Source organism: Triturus cristatus, chromosome 4_1 (genome assembly GCF_964204655.1).
Source record: "Triturus cristatus chromosome 4_1, aTriCri1.1, whole genome shotgun sequence".
Lineage (NCBI taxonomy): Eukaryota > Metazoa > Chordata > Amphibia > Caudata > Salamandridae > Triturus > Triturus cristatus.
In genome coordinates, this window is record NC_140585.1 from 957,664,884 (window position 1) to 957,686,552 (window position 21,669).

At 45.1% G+C, this 21,669-nt stretch overlaps 1 protein-coding gene across 3 annotated transcripts in view; it reads left to right on the top strand.

Annotated features, from left to right (window-relative positions):
* The window catches only part of CAPS2 (calcyphosine 2), an 825,864-nt gene that overhangs the window by 267,694 nt on the left and 536,501 nt on the right, over positions 1-21,669 (top strand). For all 3 annotated transcript variants that reach the window (XM_085653843.1, XM_085653845.1, XM_085653844.1), the window contains one exon: positions 6,645-6,712. In XM_085653843.1, coding sequence (XP_085509969.1) covers positions 6,645-6,712 — 68 coding nt within the window. The remainder of the gene's footprint in view (positions 1-6,644; positions 6,713-21,669) is intronic.

The window sequence follows — 21,669 nt, forward strand, 5'->3', positions numbered from 1 at the left end:
TCAGGATATAATATTTCGTGGACAGAACAAAAGAGCGTTTGGCACTGCCTTCGCCATCGCCACACATCTGAATTGCCTATTTGCATGTGTAAATAAGAAGGGATCTTGTTACCAAACTCGCTGATCCCTATTTTATTGACCTTGGACAGTTGGTAAGTCAAGTGAAAACTGTGAAATGCTCTTCAAAAAGAGATGTTTACTGCTAGTGTTAAACAACCTGGACCTACATGCCACATGGATGTACATGGCTGTATTTTTATCAATAGCCAGTAAATGTGTTGCATGGCTAGGTATGTGTGTGTTATTCACACAATGGTTGCAATTTATTGCACACTGTGATTGAATGCCAAAAGCAGGAAAACATACATGTCTCCTTTATTTTGCGTACCCAGGTGGTTGTCTGTACAAGTTACAAGGTACAAGCACAGCGAGCATATTTAATTTGTAATAAGCCCCATCTCCTAACCAAGACTTCATGCCATTGGTCATATTTCTATTCAGAAAGACCATCTTGCCATTCATAATGTGACTTCAAAGCCAGTTCCTTTTCATTTTAATATTGATTTTATCAACAATTGCAAATGTCAGACCATAACCCTTTAATCATGAGCATTGATGTACCGGCATATATTAAGGGTATGCAAAGGTGGTCTTTTGATAAAAAACTGCTAGTTAGGGAAGGATTTATCACACATATTAGGGCATGGACAAAGCGGTTTTTTGATATTAATAGATACAGTACATCTAGGGAAGTTGTTTGGGATGCGTATAAGGCAGGGCTCAGGGGCGAAATCACTAGCTTTGGGATCTTCTATCAGAAACAACTAAGAGGGGAAATAATTGCCCTTATTGAAGAGTTGAATAGGGATGAGAGACAACATATGGAAGCTATAGCCCATAATCAGATAGAGCGACAAAAGACTCTAGAATTAAAAGTAGCTAGGATAAAGGCTGAACTTAATGGAATCTATAATAAAAAGGCAGCCGAAAGGTATCAAACGGCTACACAGGGGAAGTATGAGTACGGGGAAATGACGGGGAAACATCTGGCGTTACGGATAAAGCAAAGGGCTACGGCAAATAATATTATACGATTAAAAGGGGAAGATGGAACGATGGCGACAGATTTAACAGGCGTACTTAATGTGCTTATGAATTTTTATCAAGATCTGTATAGATCCAGAGGATCAATAAGGGAGAGATCGGAGATAACATTGATCAACGAAGACCCCCAGCTGTTAGGGCTTGAGGTGGATATCTCGCTGAATGAGGTCGACGAGGCTATAAAAACAATGGCTATGGGTAAAGCATCGGGCCCAGATGGGATACCAATGGAAATATATAGAGTGCTACAAAAAGAATTGGCCCCGTTATTTTTGGATTTATTTTTATCCATTCAACACAAAGGGATTCCTCCACAATCCTGGCAAGATACTAATATCGTTTTATTTTTAAAAAAAGGCAAGAACCCGGAAGATCCTGCCGCATATAGACCAATTTCATTAATTAATGTAGACGAGAAATTGTATTCAAAGATACTGGCCTTAAGACTATCTAAGGTAATAGGGACCCTCGTTAGCCCATGGCAACATGGTTTTATTCCAGGCAAAAGCACTACGGATCATGTCTGTAGAGTTATTACATTATTTGACCTTGCTGAGGTCACAGGGGCACAAATGTCGATGATTCTGCTGGACGCTCAAAAAGCGTTTGATCAAGTCGAGTGGGGGTTCCTATGGGAAAACTTAAGACAGAAGGGATTTGGCCCACGGATTTTAACAGCCATACAGGCCATGTACTACAAGGTACATGCAAAAATACAATTAATGGGGCGGGAATCAGCCAGGATTAGGATTACTAGGGGGACACGGCAGGGCTGTCCATGCTCTCCAATATTATTTGCACTTTATATTGATCCTTTGATTAGGTCTATATTGGAGGATCAAGCGATTAAACCAGTAGTAACACTGGGATATAGTACTAAACTATTAGCCTATGCAGACGATGTTGCAGTAGTTACTACAAATCCATCTAGCGCTATAAATCAGATCGAGAGACTCGCTGGCGAATTTGGGGTACATTCAGGGTATAGTCTAAATACAGACAAAACACAAATCATCTGTACCAAAAACATAAGGTTTCAAGACACACGTAGGATAGAGGCAGCCACTTATCTAGGGATAACTATAGCAGCCGAGATTGGCACGATATGGGAAATTAACATGTTACCCTTAATTAAAAAAATCAAGGCAGATCTGAAGAGATTGGATAATTTACATCTATCAATCATAGGTAGAGTAAATATTATTAAAATGACGATGTTTCCCAAGATATTTTATCTTTTGCGATGTATACCCTTAGAGCCGGATAATTTAATATTTCAGCAGCTGGAGCAGATATTTAGCCAATTTATCTGGGGCTATGGGAAAATTAGAAGATCATTAAAATATATGTCCCTACCACAACATCGGGGGGGCCTCGCAGCTCCAAATATGTTATACTATTTCTGGGCAGTAATGCTGCAACATATGAATATTCTCTTTCGGCCACAGATCTTTGATTCAGCCAGGGTAATCAACTTAATAGAAGGGGATAAAGATACCCCACCATCTATTTACGAATTAGCTATGGGTAAACTTGCACCAGGCTTGGTGCTAAGGCAGCTAGAAGGTAGCTATTACAAGAAAACTCGTTTTAAGGTTATTCGATCTGCCTGGAACGTATGGTGTAAGATTGGTAAATACATGAAAATACCCAGAATTAATAGATATGTATCATTGTGGCGTTCATCGGCTTTTCCGGCGATACAGTATGATAAAATAGCCAGAATTTGGGATAGAGCAGGTATAATAAAGTTAGGCGATATCATGGATTTAAATGGGATAATTTCGTTTGGAGATCTCCAGGAACGATACGGAGTAGATACAGGTACGATACTTAAGTATATACAAATTAAGGCGATATTAAGTCATCCCTCCCTACAATTAAATAATCTATCTCGAATTACCCTTTTAGATTATGTGACAATTAAACAATATAAAGTTAAAGATATATATACAATGTTCATGGAGGTTAATAGTGACGATATCATTAAAGTGGAAAGTACCTGGGCAGACAAATTAAATAATCCAGATGTAGATATTAGCAGATCACTTGAGTTGTCCCCAAATTTTTTTTTAACTGCAAACCTCAGAGCCCAAACCTTTAAAACAGTGTTTAGTCTCTATTTCACTCCGGCGAAACTCTGGGCATGGGGGAGAAGCAATAGTAATAAATGCCCGAGATGTGATCAGGGCCCAGCAGATTTAAGTCATATGTTTGCAGATTGCCACAAATTGATTAGCCTGAAGGAAGGTATTCAATACTTTGTATGTCAAAATTTGGGGCAATCAGTATCTCTTACGCCAACGTTGTTGATTCTTGGATTTGATGAAAGCTTACATTTAAATCATCGTTCTGTTTATTTCTGCTTTATGATAACTGCTATATATCGTTTACTTATAGCTACTAGGTGGAAGGATGCTGATCCCCCTACATACCAGGCTTGGTATGCCAGAGTTTATCATATCTTTAATTTAGAGTTGATACTGTATAAATGTAAGGGTAGGAGTGGGATGGCAAGGGCTCAAAAAATCTGGGGGCCAATGATGGAATAATCATTGACCCTGGTGGGTTTGTGATGTGATTATATTATTTCATGTTATTTTGTATTTGCGTCATTCAAAGGAAATAAGGTGTTGCAATGTGTCTGTGTGGTCACTGGTATGTCTTGGAATTAAGTAATGTATTATTGCTGCATGACTAAATAAAAAAAATAAAAAAATAAAAAAAATTGCAAATGCAAGAATGCATTTGACATTTAGTATAGTAAGTATATAAGGCATATTATATCAATTACTACCTGAATCAACGCACGTGGGATCATGGTGTGTATTTTTATTACAAATAGTGCAGCCAGATCAGCCCAGTAGAAACCTTATTCTTTCTGATATCACATCTGCAGCATGTTTACTCCTACCATTCATTTACAACCACATAAAATGGAATATGAAAGTCTGAGCCACCAACAGCATGGGGGGTGGGGAGAGAGAGAGAGAGGGAGAGAGCTGGTCAATAAAGTTATACAAAGTATGTCTCTTCGAAAGCAACTCTGGTTTCCAGGTTTGACAGAAATACCCACTAGTGGCGAGAATAAAAAGAGTGCCCGATTAATTCCTCGCTTTTTGCAGGTGCGCTTTCACCAATGGTGAGAACCAGAAACCTCCGGTCCTTCCCATAAGTAAGTGAGCTTGGGGCATCATAAGTAACAAAGTGGATAACTCTGGAGGTTAATGCACTTGCTAGAAAGATGTGTACAATCTAATCAAAGGTTCAACTCACCATAAAATTGCACAGAGGATCAATGTGTCTGCTGGAAAGCTCAGCATGCAACATGTAAATCACAGATTCGTTTTTTTTTTATGTAGATGGCTTAGTTTATTACTGTTTTTGTTGCTCAAAGCCTTGTTACCTGCAGGTCAAAAGTTAGCATCCTTGTAATATAGCTTAGTGAGTTGTGACCCTGCAGCAAGGACCTGCCCGCAAATAAGTAGGCGTGGGCAGTAAATTCCATTGCGCTCGCAGAATTTGCGGAATTTGGGTAATTCCGCGTTCCGCGGAGAACGCGGAATTGCCAATTTTTCTGCGATCCGCCGCTTTGCGGAATTTTTTGCTTGTTCGTGCTTTCAAAATGTGTGTTCGAGATATTTCCCCCTGAGCATGCAAACAGCGTTCGCGAACAGGAAAAAAGCATCGTGAACGGGCGGAACAAGCACTTCCGCGTGTTCGCGGAACCCTGCGTGCTCGCGGAGATTTTTTACTGTTTCGTGGAGCTTTGCCCGACGATGCAAATTCCGCCCACCCCTGCAAATAAGAAGGCATAGATTTAGAACCTCACTGGTTTTTCCTCAATCTTTTCTTATTTTAAGGTTGCTAAAATAAGGGGTTACTTTGGGTAGTACTAAACACTTATTAGTAAGTGCATATAGTTATTAGTGAGATAACTAATGGACAGATACATCTGACATTCTTACAATGCATGCAGATTTCGTGCATACAACCTTGGCAAGGTCAAAAAGCGAACCCCTCCCCTTTTTCCACCTTGGTACTGCCCTTATGCCCGCCCCGAACTCCGCTCGCTGCGCCTTTTGATGAGCACCTGCACTTATTTTTTTCCATTTAAAGCATTGGTCCCGATAGTTTATGATCTGGATACAGATACGTTATTTGCATGCAATCCCCTTTCACTATTCTATACATGGGCACTGGTGGCCAAAGGGTTTTTGCTGCAGGGTGATGGCCTCACTCCAGTATGCCCCGGGCGTTGGGCATAGAAGTCACACCCCCCATTAATGAGTAAAGTTGGTGTAACCTCGTGCCATCTGTTTCATTACAATTATTCACTGCATGGCTATCGAGAGAATTGTGCCCTAAATGTAATATTACCATGTTCCTGTTGTATAGGTGTAAAGTTGATTTTGATTCTTACGGTTTGCAGTATCGTACGAGTTTGTCGAATGATGAAAATGCAGTAGCAGGCTTTAGATGTTTGAGGAACGTAATGTGTATTTTTTTAAATAAGTCATTAATGTTTTCACGACATTCATTTTAATAACGTTCATCTTTTATAGTAAATATCCCAGGTATTTAGTTAAAGCAATAATATTAATCTCTACAATTGATTCAAACAGCTTGAACAATGTTATATTTCGCTGAAGGGCGGTGGAGTATGTGTCCTGGTTTGACCTTATTCTCTATCTAAAGCCAAACTGGTTACTTCATGTTTTTTAGCCTGTGATAGTTCACAAGATCTCTTGTTTTTTTTGCCAGCTCCACCCATGCACTTTTGGAGGGAATCAGAAAAAGTAGCACCCTTTCTAGGTGCCAACATGTGGAACTCTCTTCTAGCCGATATCACCTCTGAGTAAATCCTTGTTCATTCAAAGTGCACTTTTTTCTTTCATTACATAACCGTATAAAATTAGACCTTCCTTGCTTCTGTTGTCTTCATCTGTCTCACTCTATTTTACTCTGTAACTTGGGCCCCAATTGAGTTTTAGCATTGCAGCATTTTCAACTTAACCCACAATATAGCACCGGTCTAGTGGCTTTCACCTGGCCTTCTTCATGTGAGTTCTGCAGAGTCTGGGCTGGTCCCAATTTTGGACTAAGTAAGGAATTACCGAATCAGGGGTATTAAGCCCTGTCTCCCAGAACCGAGGGTAGGCCTGTCTGACCAACCAGTTGTACCTGTCTGTAATGAGTCCCTGTGAGACCAGTGTCTTTCCCAGCTGCAAGCACCTCCCACTTGTAGGCAGAAGCAGTTCTACTAGAAACAAAGGTCCTTAGTGTGCAGTATATTTCTAACTTTAAGGTTAGTTGTATATCAGCTTCCTGTAGACCTGATTGTTAGCTGGTAAGTTACCGTGTACGAGGAGATGTAACGGAAGTATTGTTTATGAGCTCATTGTAACTGGCTGTTTCAGGGCACCTTTTATGTATTGTTGCTATTTCTACAAATTCATAGCAGACCTCTGAATGATGCTAACCTTTCTGGTTCCGCTTACATTACTTGAAATTTAGAATAATTGTTCTTACTTTTACAGGAAGAGTTAGCTGTGGAGAGAAGAAAACAAGCAGTAGTTGAGCAGGTGATGCTAGATCAGTTATCTAGGTAAGCAAGAGTGGAGCATTCAGTGTGATTTAGAACAATCATTTCTTCCGTAACAACTAAGAGAGAAATGTACGCTTCGTGTATCTGTTGCTAACTGGGTGCTGCTTGTTTAATGTACGCTTCGTGTATCTGTTGCTAACTGGGTGCTGCTTGTTTAATGTACGCTTCGTGTATCTGTTGCTAACTGGGTGCTGCTTGTTTAATGTACGCTTCGTGTATCTGTTGCTAACTGGGTGCTGCTTGTTTAATGTACGCTTCGTGTATTTGTTGCTAACTGGGTGCTGCTTGTTTAATGTACGCTTCGTGTATTTGTTGCTAACTGTGTGCTGCTTGTTTAATTAACTGTAGCTTTCCTTTCAGTATTATTATTTCTTGATGTACTATTGAAGAGGCCAATCCTGCTGCTCACATACATAAACTTTGCTTCTTTGCTTGTATTGATTTGTTATGACGGGTGTCCAGAACCTTCACTGCCTTGTACTGAAGCTTGGTTTGTTTACGTTCAAACTATGCTTTTCTGAGTACAGAGAGCTAGAGGATAGTGGGTGATTATTGGACTTGGCCCTTTCTGCAGGGTCATCCCCAAACTTTTTGCCTTCACCTTTCTGTTTTCTGAGCCCGTTTTTGTTGGCTCTTAGGACTCTGCACACTTCACCACTACTTACCAGTTCTAAAGTGCTTGTGCTCTCTCCTTTAAACATGATGGAATTGGCTTATGCCCAATTGGCACCTTTAATTTACTTGTAAGTTCCTTGTAAAATAGTATTAAATGTGCCAAGGGCCTGTGAATTAAATGCTACTAGTGGGCCTGCAGCACTTATTGTGTCACCTACTTAAGCAGCCTTTTAAAAAAAAGTCTGAGACCAGCCACTGCAGCCTGTGTGTGCAGTTTTAAACTGCCATTTTTACCTGGCAAAATAAACCTTCCTTTGTAATACGTACAGCTCACCCATAGGGTAGGCTCTGAACAGCCCATAGGGCAGGGTGCAGTGTATTTAAAAAGTTGGACATGTACTTTTAAGTTTCACATGTTCTGGTAATGAAAGTTTTTCATTCCATGTAATCATTATTTCAGCTTTTAAAAACCATAAAAGTTCATCAAAACATTAAAAACACATGCGTCGGATATGTACACATTAAGACCCCTATAAAATTAAAAACATTATATAATTAAAAATGAATCGTAGGATATGATTGGTTGCTTTCTTAGCCTCCTGCACTGGTGTCATAATCGGGTGCCATAACAGCATAAAGCCTAGCTTTCATTGCCAAAAAACCCTAGTTTCTAAATCCATATAAATTACCCATCCCTTACCCTAGGAATCTTTTTCTAGCACACCATATAGAAAAGAGAAATCTGGATACCGCGAGTACTATCGCATGGTGGGGAACATATTTCAGTACTCTGAGGCTCTCAAGATGGTTCGAGATCCCTAGGTTCCTACAAATCTGTACTATCCACATTTGTCTATCTCTTTTATATGCCGGACAAAACAAAGTGCATGTGCCTTAGTTTCTTCTGCTTCTCCACAGGAGGAACATTTATGTTCAATTACCCTTGACCAGGCACTAATGAAAGTGCGCAGGGGGAGCGAACCAGGCCTGAACTGCAAATACATAGACCTGGCTAATACTGGCTGGATCTCATCTAAAAAAGTCTCTTATCTATAAACTTCTTTGATCTGTATAAAATTCCTAGTTAAGTTGCCCATAGCTGGACTCATCGTAAGAGAGGAAAGTCTAGAAGCCTCATAGCAATCGCCAAGTTTCTTCCTGGAAGTTACCAAAGAGATTGCTAAAGAGTCTTCCCATAGAGATGCCAGTCCTGTACTAGTCGGAGTGACCCTGATATGAGAAAACCCCTGGTGTCTCCCCAAGTTCTTATAGTTCTTGTCTATATGGGGTCGGCTCTGGGTCAATAAGATTCTCCTCCAAAAGAGGAGAGGTCTTAGGGTGATGACCTGCGAAAAGGGACTCAGCCCTAGGTCTAATCGGAACGGAATCAGGGGGATCCTAGAGGTAAGATTCACTAAGTCTCTGATGAATTTATTTTCTGCCAATACAATGTCTTTACCAGACTCTCTGCCCCATAAGTAATGGCTTGCAGGGATTGAGGTTTGTATATTTTCATCAAGGGTCTAAGAGGCTTGTAAAAGGAAGACCTATACACCTTAGCAAGGCCACCTGTACTCTGTGCTAATTTTAACCTCTGTTTCCCAATGTGAAAGGCCCAATCCATGTGCTCATTGAGAGGGATCCCCAACTACTCAAAAATGTTGCCCATCTCCAGCGAAATTCCATTCAACATGGGAGTGGTTCTGGTGAAATATGCTCGATACATAAGGAATTGAACCCATTGAGTATCCTTTGGATCTCCATAGGAGATTTTGATAAGAGCAGGGTATAATCGGCGAACATCAGGACCAGAATTTTGCTAGAACGAATCTTAGGAGCATCGTTATCACTGACCCCATTCAAAGTATCCACCAACCCATTAATGTACAAACAAAATATGGTGCTAGTCAGCACACAGGCCTGTTGTATGCCCCTAGTTACCGGAAATCGTTCAGAAAGCTCCCCTAGTTCCCCTCATCAAACCTGTGCAAAGTTCTTCTCATGCAGCCTCCTTATGATATTACAGAGGTAAGTGGGGACCCCATGTTGTTTTTTTTTTTTTTAAATCTTTATTTTCAGATTTTCTTATATATTAAGAAACCAAAAAGGATACAGAGCGATACACTGTCAAATATCGTATCCCAAAGCAATCGTCACATATATACAATATTATAAAATGAAGCCAGGCATAACGACAGATAAAATGATCATAGCAGCTAACTTGTTTGTATCAACCCCCTTGGCCCGCCCGCATCCCCCAAATACCACAGCGGCCAACCATATCGAGGTTCTGTTGAAAACCATCAGTTATGCAAAAATCCCCAACCATGCACATGTAAAATAATTTGAGAGCAAATCAGACATTTATATAAAGAGCTTGTACGAAGTCATGTTCCATCATCCCACCCCCTCCGGGACTATGCCTCATTCTACTTGAGAGGCAGCTTTCTGGCGTTCTCGTTTATTGTACGTTGTAAAGGGGCCCCATATGTCTTTGGGGCCTGACTAATTCGGCATGAGGGTGGCATACAGTTCACTGTTTACCTTACAGAAAGCCAGGCTACGTAGCCAACTCTGTAGGGTAGGGGCAGTTCGTCGACCCCATAGCAGCGCTATTTCCCACTTAGCTAGCAGTAGCCCAAGGGCTGCAAATCTCCTAATCTTTTTAGGAAAGTTAACTGTATATCCCAGAAGTGCAATTTCCGGTGTGGGGATAAGTGTTAACGCCGCCATGTCTCCTAGCGCGTCATGGATTTGTCCCCAATATGTCTGTATCTTGGGGCAAGTCCATGTAAGGTGGGCGAAGTCCGCATATGGAGCGGAACATTTCAAGCAGTGGTGAGGTCTGGAGGGGCCGAGTTTGTGCGACATGGCTGGTGTGTGGTATACTCAGCGAAGGAACTTAAAATGAATACGTTTGTGCCTGCTGTTGAGAGAGACTTCCTTCGTTACCCTGCAGCATTTTTTCCATTGGTCGTCTGTAATGGGACGGCCAAGGTCTTGTTCCCAGGCAGTGTGTATTTTAACATCTGTCACCGGCCTTAGACCAGAACAAGACCTGTACAATTTCGAAATAAGGTGGGTGCCTGTTTCACTCTCAATTATCAATGTCAGAGGGGTCATAGGTTCCGGTGCAATCTGGATAAGTGGGTAATGCGGCTCTCAATGCTGAACGAATGCGTTGCATCACAAAGGTATCCATGAAGGATCTATCATGAAAACGGGTATCATCGGATACTGAGAGTATATGGTCATCTGGATATAGATCCCCTATCTTTACAATGTTGAATTTGAGTAATGTGCGTTGAACAAGTGTTTCTTCTGTAATGGGGAGCCATAGGGGATTTGGGAGAGGTAAAGCCGGTGAATACAGTGTGTTAAGAAGTTTTCGTATCCTGTCCCAAGCCCAACTAGTTGTGGATACGGTTTGGATGTCTTTTGGGTCTCTGGGGACGCCCTTCGGCAGAACAGTGGACAACTTCAGAGGAATCGCAAAGTCCGCCTCCGGTCTCAAAAAGGGAATTCGCGCATCTGGGTGATACCACGCAAATGCGTAGCCACACTGAGCCACTAGATAATATAAATTAAGATCTGGGACTCCGTAACCCCCCCTGTCGCATGGAAGAGTAAGGACCTGCCAGCTGACGCGAGGTCTCTTGCCCCCCGACCAATCGTATAAGATTAGTACGTAATTGTAAAAAAAAGGCCTTAGTGAGAGGGATGGGGATGTTATTAAATAAATACAAAAATTTGGGAAGCACTATCATTTTGAGTATAGCGACCCTGCCTGCTATTGACAACGGCAAGCGCAGCCATCGTTCCACCTGCGCCTCCAAGTTGTACACGACACGTCCGTAATTCAAACTAATAATACTCTCAGTGACTAAGTGTATGTGAATACCTAGATATTTGACTGAATGACACCATTCAAGAGGAAATTCACAATCCCATGGGGTCGTGCTCCCGGTTAATGGGAAAATTACAGATTTGTGCCAATTGATTCCTAGCCCCGAAAAGCGACCAAATCTGAGTATTTTCCCGATGATCGGTTCAAGATTGCCCTGTGGGTGACACACATATAGTATGGTATCGTCTGCGTAGAGTGAAACTAATAAGGGTCCTGTGTTAATTTGTATTCCCCAGTGGAGATGCCGCTCTTGAAAATGCCTAATTAAGGGAGCCATAGCTAAAATGAATAAAAGGGGGGAGAGGGGGCATCCCTGTTGTGTGCCACGTGTCAGCGAGAAGGGGTGAGATAGTGTGCTATTGATGCGGAGTCTAGCTTTTGGGCTGTTATACAATAGGGCCGTAGGGGCCACGAATCCAGCTGGCCATTCTAAAGAATCGAAGGCCTTTTCGGCATCTAACAATACAGCCGCAGCAGGGACTTTGGGGTCTATCCTATGCACAACAGCGAAGAGGGTCCGGAGATTGAGCGATGTGGAACAAATCCAGATTGTGCTGGGGAGATAATAAATTCCATCAGTTGAGAGAGTCTGCTAGCGAGAATCTTAGCCAGTAATTTATAGTCCAGGTTCAATAGGGAAAGGGGTCTATAGCAGCTACATAGGGAGGGGTCTTTGCCAGGCTTGGGAAGGAGAATAATAACTGCTTCTCGAAGTGTAGGGGGAAGAATTTGCCTCTCAACCACCTCTACGTATACTTCAATCAACTGGGGCGCTAGGATATCTTTATAAGCTTTATAGAAGTCTCTGGTAAATCCGTCAATACCGGGGGCCAACGAACCCCGGAGTGCATCTATCGCGCCCATAACATCCGCTTCAGATATGTGCTCTGCCAGGAATTCCTCCATACCTTTTTCCAGATAGACTAGCACTATTTCCGACAAATAATCTTCCTGTTCAGTAAGATCGCAGCCAATCCTGGAGCGGTATAAGGCCTTATAGTACTCCCAAAAAAGTGTCACGGATCTCCAGAGTGGAGAAGACCTGCTGATTTAAGGGGGTGCATATCTCAGTTATGTATGCTCTGCTGTAAGGGGGACAGAGCAGTTGTCAACAATCTACCAGGTCGTTCGCCCTCCCCATACCTTCTCGCAGTGTGATATTTACCCAAATGTAACAGTTCCCTGTCTGCGGTTTCGTGAAATTCTACTAAAAGGGCTAAACGTCGACTTACAACGTCAGCTGTGGCATTGCAAAGCAACTCGGTGTCTAGTGTTGACATGTCTCGTTCAACGCGGGCCAGTGTGGAGCACAAGTCTTTGAGCACGCCCGCATTTTTAGCTATACAGACACCTCCTATGTATGCTTTAAAACCTTCCCACAGGACCGCCCAAGTATATACAGACCCGGTGTTTGACGAAATAATCCTCAATAGCTTCTCGTACCTCAGCATTAAAGACCCCGTCCTGCAGTGCTCTTCTAGGAAACCGCCACTGCCGTTCGAAGCCCTCGGGGCGAGGGACATCCAAGAGAAGCAGTACCGGTGAATGATCAGAATATGTTTGTGGCAACGTCTCCAAAGCCCGGAACCAACCAGCAATTCCAGGGGAGACCAGCCAATAATCTTTCCTGGTCCATGTATTATGTTAACCAGAATAATGGGTATAGGACGTGTTAAGAGGACTGTGTGTCTGTCCAATGTCTATTAATGAAAAATGTCTGCAAATATCCTGTAGTGCGCAACGGGAGTGTGGCTTTGAATCAGGGGATGTGGAGGTGCTGTCTAACCTGGGGTCTAATAATAAATTGAAGTCTCCACCCATTATAATCAGACTGGGTTCGAGTTTCATCAAGTGTATCTGTAGGGAGTGAAACAAATCGGGAGCGTCAACGTTTGGGCCGTATATACCTATCAAGGCGATAAGATGACCCATGAGTGTGCCTGTGACAATAAGGAACCGGCCTTCATTGTCTCCTACCACTTTGCCAGGGCTGAAGGGGAGTCTCTTATGTATTAGGAGGGCAACGCCCCTGGCATATCTACTATAATTAGCGAAATAGCTGTGCACCCCCCAACTTACAGCCATGCGGGTAGTGTCAGCCTGAGGTAAATGTGTTTTCTGTAAACAGGCGATGTCGACTGTGTGTCGCATTAAATAATTGTGCCCCTGGCGCTTGAGGGTGTTGTTGAGGCCTTGTACATTCCATGACATAAGGGACAGACCAGAGGGTCCAACAATGTTACCTAGCTGTGCCATGGCGTTTATATATCAAGAAATATGTGAACAGATTGCCGACTGAGAAATCGCCATGGGACAGTGACCTGTTTGTATAATCATCAAAAATACATAACCATTGCAAGGTTCCCACCCAGCCTCACCCATTCCCAAGTAAGGCAATACCATGACCCAAGAACCAGTTGGAAGTGCCAATTAACTCTACGAATGTGTGAGAGGCCACTGGCACTTCCGTCCATTTTGAACCAGAACCCAAAACAAGGTGTACACCTTTAGGGGTGGCAATGCCACGTCGGCCGGACAACTAACTTATAACAACACAAATTAATAGAGAGCATTTTCCATTATGGCAACCGAGTCGAAACGAAAGGCTTGGAATGCCCCTTCAGCCGGTCCCTGTATTGGAAAAGAGTTCCATGCTGGCGTCCGAGCCACTATGTGGATGAGAAGGACCCCTTCCCCCCCCCCCCCCCCCTCCAGATCCTGCACCGCTGTTGTTCTTTTTGTAAGTTTGGCAAAATTCCTACGCCTCAGTCAGATTGTCAAAGACGCGGGAGCGGCCTCACACATCCACCCTAAGCCTGGCAGGGTAAAGTATTCCATACTTCAATCCCAGGTTCCTGAGGGTGGCCTTCACTCCATTGAACTTGCGGCGGGCCTCTTGGACCATGACTGTGAAGTCAGGAAAGAAAGAAAGTTTAGAGCCCTGCCAGTGGACGTCTCCCCGCTCTCAGGCCAGGCGCAAGATTGAATCTCGATGTCTGAAGTTCATGATCCTCGCAATGATGGGTCTCGGTGGGAACCACGGATTTGGCCTTAGGCCAAGGGATCGATGCGCCCGTTCTATGGCAAATCCCGGGGTGAAGGCCTCCCTTCCAAACAAATCAGATAGCAAGCGTTCCACGAAGACGTCCATCCGCCCGGTAGCAGCATTCTCTGGCATGCCCAAAATGCGAACGTTGTTGCGCCAACTGCGCGCCTCCAAGTCTTCGTTTTTAATTGCAACCTCATTCAAGATCCGTTCCACTCTGTCAAGGCGTTTTAGTGACTGTGCAGTACTGTCCTCAATATCCGATATACGGGCCTCTGCCACATCCAGGCATCGGTCGTGTGCCTGGAGTTTGGTTCCCATGTCTGCAAGGCTATTGTCCAGTGTGTCAAATCTGCTATCGAGAGCCTTGAAGCCCGCTCTCATCTCCTGGAGCATCGACACCGACAGTGAAGGAGAATCATTCACAGCATCCATACCCTGTGCGTTTGCCGCCATGGTGGGGGCCTCCTCGGAAGTGTTATCCGTTACTTTCCCGAAGGGCAGGGTCCTTTGTTTAGGGTCTTTGCGGCCAATGCCACAGTGAGGAGACGTGTTTGTAAAGGCAGAGTGAAGTTAGGCCCAGGGTAAAGTCGACAGAACCAGAACCCCACCAGGCGCCAAGCAGGATGAGTGTAGCCACAGGTTGAGGAGCAATCTGTAACCCTGACCCAGTTCACCACCGGACCAGCAATCAGAAGGGAGTACTGCAGGTCACGCTGGAGATCTCCCACAACCAGGGCGGCACAACGAGGCCGGGGAAGAGGAGAGGAAAGGCAGTACCAAGGAGCACAGCAGGGTTAATGCAAGTCCACCAGCACACCTGTTACTTGCACCGCCAGTCTCCTCCCACCAACAGCGGTCTCCTGATGGGGTACATGGTGGAACCCCGGGGGGACGCTGCGAGCCACTCCCCCAAGACTTGTGAAGATTCACCGCAGGCAGGCAAGCGGAAGACTAGCTGGTCGCGGATATCAGTTGCCGCTAAATACCAGCATTGCGGGGGAGAGAGGTGTTCTATACCGCCTCCACAGCAAATCCTTAGCTCAATGAGGCCAAGCGGCAAGAGCAGAAGAGAGACAGCCGGGCCAGAGGTCTCAATCCTGCAGGGTCTCAATGGCGGCGATCTGTGGAGCAACAAGCAGGCCCCAGGTGGGGGGGAGGGAGAAGGAGCCGATCAGTTGCCCGGCTGTCCGTGGTGAACTCGGGGATGCAGCCAAATAGGTAACCCCCCCTTGTCCCCTGCGCCCATATCAGTTTTGTGCCGCAGAGGCTGATGGGCCCTGTCCCAATGCGGTCTCTCAGTCCGGATGGCGTCGCCTAATGCAGAGCGGGTTAACCTTTGCACAGCGGCGTAATTGTGGCGATGTGGCGCAGGGGGGGACCCACCCAATCAGCGCGCTACGGCCACCGGCCCGACCACTACGACCCCCGGCCCCCGCTAACCTCCAGTCCGGGCGAGTTGTCGTACGTCCTGCAATGCCAGCAGATCCCCATGCATCACGTCCCATCTCCCCGCGGCCTCAGTGCGCCGCCGTCGCAACTCAGGAGCGGATGCCTCACCACGACCCAGATTTGGACCGCTGGTTGCAGGATCTCTTCATGCGGTCAGGGATGCCGTTTTCAGGTTAGCGGCGTCGAGGCATTGGGAGGAAAATGCAGGATGCGTTGTGCCCTCCGACGGAGCTTCAGTAGCAAGCGGCCATTTTAGATGCTTGCGTGGCCACGCCCCCCGTGGGGACCCCATGTTAGACAGAACAGACCAGAGTTTGGACCTAGGAACTATCAGGAAGATCAGATACGAACTGCCAACACCACAGATTTCCAATAGAGGAGTTGGAGGCGAAATACCTAATCAATGGTGGAAGTTCAGTTTCTAAAGCCTGCTTGTAAGGTCCTAAGATCATCATGGTCCTCTAACCATTCTTAAAGCCGTTCTATGATAACCCTTGAGAAAACCTTCTGCATCACATCTATAAGACTAATGGGCCTATAATTCCCCGGTAGAATGGGAGAACCTTTCTTATACACAGGGATTATTTCAGTACCGGCGCAGGTCTCCGGGATAGGCATTCCACCAAGTACGGCAATAAATATGACTAGCAAGTAGGGGCCCCAAACATCAGGTTCTGAAAGATACAAGTCCCCAGGAATCTTATCGATGTAGTGTGCCTTGTGAAGGCTATGTTTGAAATAGCTCTACATACTTCCTCAAAGGAAACAATGGGGAAGTCCTCATTAACCTTTACACCAACTTGGTTCGAATAAAATGTTTGATGATCTACATTTTTGACCACCTCTTCCTCATTGGGATCCTGGACATCATAAAGTGAGCGAAAATGGTCATTCCAAACTTCAGCCGCAATGTTTGGTTCTAGATTTTCTCCCTACCCAAATATCAAAAGTGACTATGTTCTATAATACCCTTGGATCTTTACATTTAAGGGCCTATAGGAGAGACTCCCATTTTGGCCATATCCTAGTCCATCTAGGCCTGTTTGATAGCATCCTTATACGTGGGTCTAGCACTTGAGATCTGGGCTTAATCCTTAGAGTTTATTGCTACTATTAAGATAGATTTAGCTTTTCTACAGTGTCCATTGTACCAGGTTGAAATGATTAGTTTGTTGTCGCTAAACCTTCATCTGACATTAAAGAGATTGCTCAGTGCAGCTACACAAAGTAAGTAAATCTCAGCCACTTTCTTAAACCTGTTTTCTATGTTCGATGCCTCCATACAAGCACTCAAGTCTTCGATAGCAGTCCCCATTTTTTTTTATAGATGATGCAAATGGTTTTGGGGACTCCTGTATTTTAGCCCAATGGATGCATCTCGGTGATGTTGAAAGACGCAATCCGGGGTCAAGTGGATCGCTGTGCTTCCCATGTATATTCCCATCTTACAATAGCACGTCTAATGCCAAGGCGTTATGGTCGCTAGTATGACTTGTTAAAATAACAAAATTTAAAACTGAGGCCCGCATTTTTGTATCCACAAAGACATAATCAACTATGGACCTGGCCTGATTAAATGTCGGGTGGCCATGTTTATCTGACGGTGTTCTCCCATTGCAGGCCAAAATTGGCTGATTCAATGTAAGAGCATAAATCTGTAAAGATATAGAAGACCACTTTCTTGGGGACGGTAAAGTTATGGCAGGTATAGCCCACAGCCTATCTTCTTCTCCCAAGGCATCCCTGGGTCTAATGCCCAGTGGCTCACATTTTCAATTGGAATCACCCCCTATAATCTTGAAGTCATGCCTTGGGATGGAGATAGGAGGGGATTCCTGCCCCCTACTGACTGTTCTTGAGTATACGTTAACCAAAGCTAAAGTTCTAGCAGAGGTAAATTCCAGGAAAACACACAATTGTTTGGGGGACCCCGTCTCAATCTCCCTTGCCAAGCAACCTGGTTCATGTTTCCTTACTGCAAGGCCTACCTCTCCCATAGGATGGCATTGGGTTTCCTTATTACATTTAATAAGTGATCACCTTTAATTGGGAGCAAGGAGGAATGTCGAGTTTGGTGTTTGTAATTTAAAATCCTCTTTAATGTTAAAGTCAGATTTTAATCCGCAATTCTGAAAATGCCACTTTTAGAAAGTTGGCATTTTCTTGTCCCAACCATTTGATGCCTGCAGCCTGTATCCTGGGTTACATGACTAGGTGTAACTGGCAGTTGGTCTTTATGTATTGCTCCCATACAGTGAGACTAAGGGAGAATAGGTGTTGGCTGGATGGTCTATCTCTGACTCGATAGGTGGGCGGAGCTGTCTCTTACTGCACTTGCACATCACAAATTCTCTGCCTGAGTACATTCAAAAATAATTTGACCCTAGTCTTTTCTGTCTCCAGACATGCTGGAGCCAGGGCAGGGAGGTAGGAAATTCCAAGCACCTCTAGGGGTGGAACGCTTTAGAATTTTCTTCTGGACCTGTGGATACTACAGAAGGACTGTGTGGATACTACAGAAGGACTGCTGTACTCGGCTGTCCTGCTGCCATGTTTGCTGAGCAGTAAGACTAGACCTGCACCCTTCCTCCTCCCAGGCAGAAGTTACTCCAAGGGTCTGCTGACTGACCTCGTGTTCTGAGCTACAGGGACGTAATGAGCTCCAGAGGCCTCCCTGCATGTGTCCACCTGACCTGCTGCTGGGACCTGCAACGTGACGTGCCTGAGTCCTGCTGGCCTCTGTTGGAGTGAGTTACTGATCCGCAAGAAGTGCTCCTCAGGTCCTGGACCCTTGGTTTGGCAGAAGTTGAGCTCCCTCCCCAAGCAAAGGAGAAATCCTGAAGTTTTGGGTTTGTTGCATCTGCGAACTGGCCTGTTTGCGTCATGATCTTGCCACCTTCCAAAACGAAGCTCCAATGAACCTTACTCTTCATACCGCAGCCACCAGCAGCGACGACTGGCTGTGTGAGATCTGCATTTTGCCCTAAAGCATTGACAGTCCATGGTGAGCGCCAACGCAAAGCTCCATCAGTGACCGTCTGTGACGCCTGAAAGGCACTTTGCGCTATAGTGACAACTATCTGCATAGCCTGGCCTTCACACTACATCGACGATCATCAGCGATGCTCTCCCAGCTCCTCGTGGCCCCCTCCACCACAAACTGAACTCGAATTTACGTGCTGGACTTTAAGAGGTAACGCTTAAAGCGGGACTAACCTGGTCCCTGTTTCCGGGCTGCGCTCCATCGCTGTCGTCCTGAACTTGTAACTTTTCACTGGTTCTTGCATGACCAGGTAACTGTGAGTTGTACTTGAAGGGTTTAACACAACCTCTTAATTATTATCTGCACCTTGAGAACAGCATCGTAAACAATAGCTCCCATAACGCAAAGCTGTATTTTTTTTAATTCTACACCTTTAACTTAAAATTGAAAATCTTGTTCTCTTCATTTTGCTGTAGGCAACCAAAGGGCATAGTGCAGTATTTCACTCACGATTTTCAGTAAACTTTTCCCTATTTAAAAAGCACATTTTCAAGCTAACTATCTTTAAACTAAACAGGTGATATATAAAATGTATAACCGCGTGTTACATGGTTTAGTGTTGCCATCTGGTTTGTCACGGACTGAATAAATAAACTGCATTTTATCCCGCTGACAGTTTGCAGTCTGGCGTTACGATCGGGCACTGTGGGGGACGTCACATACTGCTTTGGAGCGGGGACGCTAGGGAGTTTTGAAAAAGGCGCGGCTCTGAATGGTTTGATTTGCGGACGACGCCGCAAATTCAATGATCATGGCACCGCTCGCCCGCTGCTACAGGCAGCTCGCCCCCCCCCCCCCCACCCCCTCCGGCCGCCGTAGACAGTGCTGTAGCTCAGCTTATTTTACCCCCGCCCGTGCCTGATTCAGTCCAAGCTGACTGAGAGCCGACTGACTCCAGAAGGGGGAGACCTGACCGTGACACGGGAACTCACATGAGTCTAATCACCATCTGTGGAGGGCCGGTCAGAATTCGGAACCCGATTTGCCGTGTCTTGTGCCCTTGCGTGAACTCAGCCTGCCTGCCGCAGCCAGCCCTTGCAGAACAGAGTTGCTGCCTCAGCCTGCGACCACCGCTCCGGACTAACTCTGGATTTTTCTGCTGCCGGAGCCGAGGTCCAAGTAATTATAGACAGTGAATCCCTTATCTTCATTTTCCTCGGGAGAAAGTGTCTCATACTCGTTGAAATGTCACTCATCATAACCCTGAAATTATGAAAAAGTCACACATGGCAATCTGAAATCTTGGCAGCTATGCATCATCGCGCGACACACCCACACATGGCAGGCGACACAGTACTGTGTCCCGACACAGAGTTGGGAAAGCTCTGCCCTAACCAGTTAGTGCGTGGGATGGGCAAGTTGCATGTATCAGGTTAATGTGGTGCAATGTGGGGTCCTGGGCCCATCGGAATCTTGTGGTAAAGGGACTACCAGCTGTTAAGGGCCAAGGGTGTCTCTATGGGAAGGCTCTTAGTATTGAAAGAGGTGGAGCACTCTTGTGCGAGTAGGGCATGACATGAGAAGCAGCCCCCTGGAGAGGTAGGCGACCAGCGGCCCCCAAATGTATTCAAAACTCATATCGTTATATATAAAACGCTTGCCATTCTCTCCATTATGAGTGCCTGCCATAATCTAGCGTGCCTTTGAAGTAATGATGGGGCCTCTTTCTTTTTCCAGGCTTGCGCCATTGCCATTTTTGCCGTCCCAAGACAGAGTGATAGTATAGATCGATCTCCAGTTTGTTATTTAAGAGAGTCATCCCTGAATCCCAACAATGTGAACCCTATTGTGTTTGGTAGGTGATAACCCACAACTTCTTTAATCTGGGCCAATATCTCCTCCCAAAACGGACGGATACCTGGACAGTTCCACCAAATATGTTGGAATTCTCCCTACAGTCCACAGTCCCGCCACCACAAGTCTGAAGTTTCTGGAAATATCATCCGCAACTTGGTGGGGTAGAGGTAGCAGTCATATGCTATCTTGTAATGCGCTTCCCTAATCCCCATAGAGTGCTTAAACCTTGATATGTCTTTCCAGAGTCCCCCATTGCTTGTATGTGATTGGGGAATCTATGATTTTCTCCCAGAAAGCTTTGTAGTGTGAGTGCGTGCGTGTGGGAGGTGGACGTTAGCAGAAGAGATCACAGGAAGGAAATGCATCCCTTAGACCCTCCCTCCTTTCGGGCAAATTGTTCTATGGGCCGAATGCTTCTAGTAGCTGCCTCCCGTATGTCAGGTTGAAGGGCCCAGTGTCGGAGTTGAGTATAATGATAGTGGTCCGCTGCCTACAGATGGAAGTCTCTTTGACAGGTCGCAAATGTTTTGAGATCCCAATTATGGTTGAGGTCAGAGATAGTGAGAAATCCTCCCTGTCGCCATGCATCGAACGGGCATGTCTGTAGAGCCGGAGAGAACGCTGGGTTGAAATGTATTAGGATGTAGGGGGAGGGAAAGGTCGTCCAGCATGATCATGTAGGGATATACATTTGTGCACCAACTGCGGAGGTCCTCTTTAAGGCGGCAGAGAAGGGGGGTATTAGCCCTAAAAAGATCTGTAATTCGGGGTGTGATCTTGACTCTTAGGTATTGTATGTCTTTTTCGGCCTCACAACAGAGCGTATCTGCCACCACTTGCTCCATCTCCTCCCGCTTCACTGTTAGGTAAAAGAGCGAGGACTTGTTAAGGTTAATGCGAAAGCCAGATACTCGCTCAAAAGCTTGTAATTCCAACTGTACCACGGCTAGGGAGGTTCTGGGGCCGTCATTGTCATTAAGAAGTTGTCCGCGAACAGCGAGAGTTTGTGATCATCCGCTCCAAAGGGGATGCCCCTAATCTGGGGATTCTCACGAATTTTAACAGCAAAGGTCTCGATGCTCAGAGCAAATAATAAA